Source organism: Phoca vitulina, unplaced genomic scaffold, assembly GCF_004348235.1.
Source record: "Phoca vitulina isolate PV1807 unplaced genomic scaffold, GSC_HSeal_1.0 scaffold4639, whole genome shotgun sequence".
Classification (NCBI taxonomy): domain Eukaryota; kingdom Metazoa; phylum Chordata; class Mammalia; order Carnivora; family Phocidae; genus Phoca; species Phoca vitulina.
Window position 1 is genome coordinate 330 of NW_022594321.1, and position 1,042 is coordinate 1,371.

The following is a 1,042-nucleotide window of genomic DNA, read 5'->3' on the forward strand; positions in this document are numbered from 1 at the left end:
CCAGCTTGAATCTTGCTTTGACTTACCAGGACCCCTCAGTTCAACTTCTCAAAATGAGGTTCGCTGCTCAGCTCCTTGGGCTGCTAATGCTTTGGTTCCCTGGTAAGGACAGAGCGCGGAGAAGAAGGAGAATTAGTGGGGGTGGGGGGTGAGCTATGGGGGCTCCGCTGCTCTCCAAGTGTATTCTGTGTGCCTGTAGGAGGTGTGTGACTTGACCTCCAGGGTGGGGCAGGTGATGTGTAGATGTGGGAGGTGAGGAAGATTCCAGAAGGAACAAGGACCTGTGCTCTAGTGAGGACTGTGACAGAGAAGGTGGGGATGGGGTGGGCAATGTTCAGAGGCTTCTCTCTACTTCACGGATCTCGGGTTCATTACTGAATGTGCATTTCCGGAGCATGTTTGAAATCTCAAATAATGAGAGTAAAAAAAAAGCGGTGTTTTAGTTAAAAAAAATAACAAAACGGAGACAATGAAAATAGCTGAATATATTTGTAATGATGACGGCACTTCTCTCTCCTTGCCTAGGATCCAGTGGGGAAATCGTGATGACACAGACCCCCCTGTCCCAGCCGGTCACCCCTGGAGAGTCGGTCTCCATCTCCTGCAGGGCCAGTCAGAGCCTCCTACACAGTGATGGAAACACCTATTTGAGTTGGTACCTGCAGAAGCCAGACCAGTCTCCACAGAGCTTGATCTATAAAGTTTCCAACCGTTTCACTGGGGTCCCAGACAGGTTCAGTGGCAGCGGGTCAGGGACGGATTTCACCCTGAGAATCAGCAGGGTGGAGGCTGACGATGTGGGGGTTTATTACTGCCAGCAAAATCTACAGTCTCCTCGCACAGTGGTTCAGGCCCGAACACAAACCTCCCTGCCTCGGGCGTCCAGCTGCCTGAGTGAGGAGCTTCTCTGGGGAATCACAGGAGAGTCTCTGAGTCTGTGTAAGAGGAAGGAGTTGGGGGACCCGGGGGCGCAGCTTGCAGCTGGGCGTCGGGCTCCACATGGTAAGGCCCCGACAGCTGCCCGGCCTGGCATGGCAGAAGC

At 53.4% G+C, this 1,042-nt stretch overlaps 1 gene segment (V, D, J or C); it reads left to right on the forward strand.

Annotated features, from left to right (window-relative positions):
- Window positions 1-545: 545 nt before the first annotated feature.
- On the forward strand, window positions 546-1,002 carry LOC116629838 (the record flags this gene model as incomplete). The annotated part of the segment is given in 1 exon segment: window positions 546-1,002. A coding segment is annotated over 1 exon segment (457 nt), but the record flags the coding sequence as incomplete, so codon positions are not given.
- Window positions 1,003-1,042: the final 40 nt, after the last annotated feature.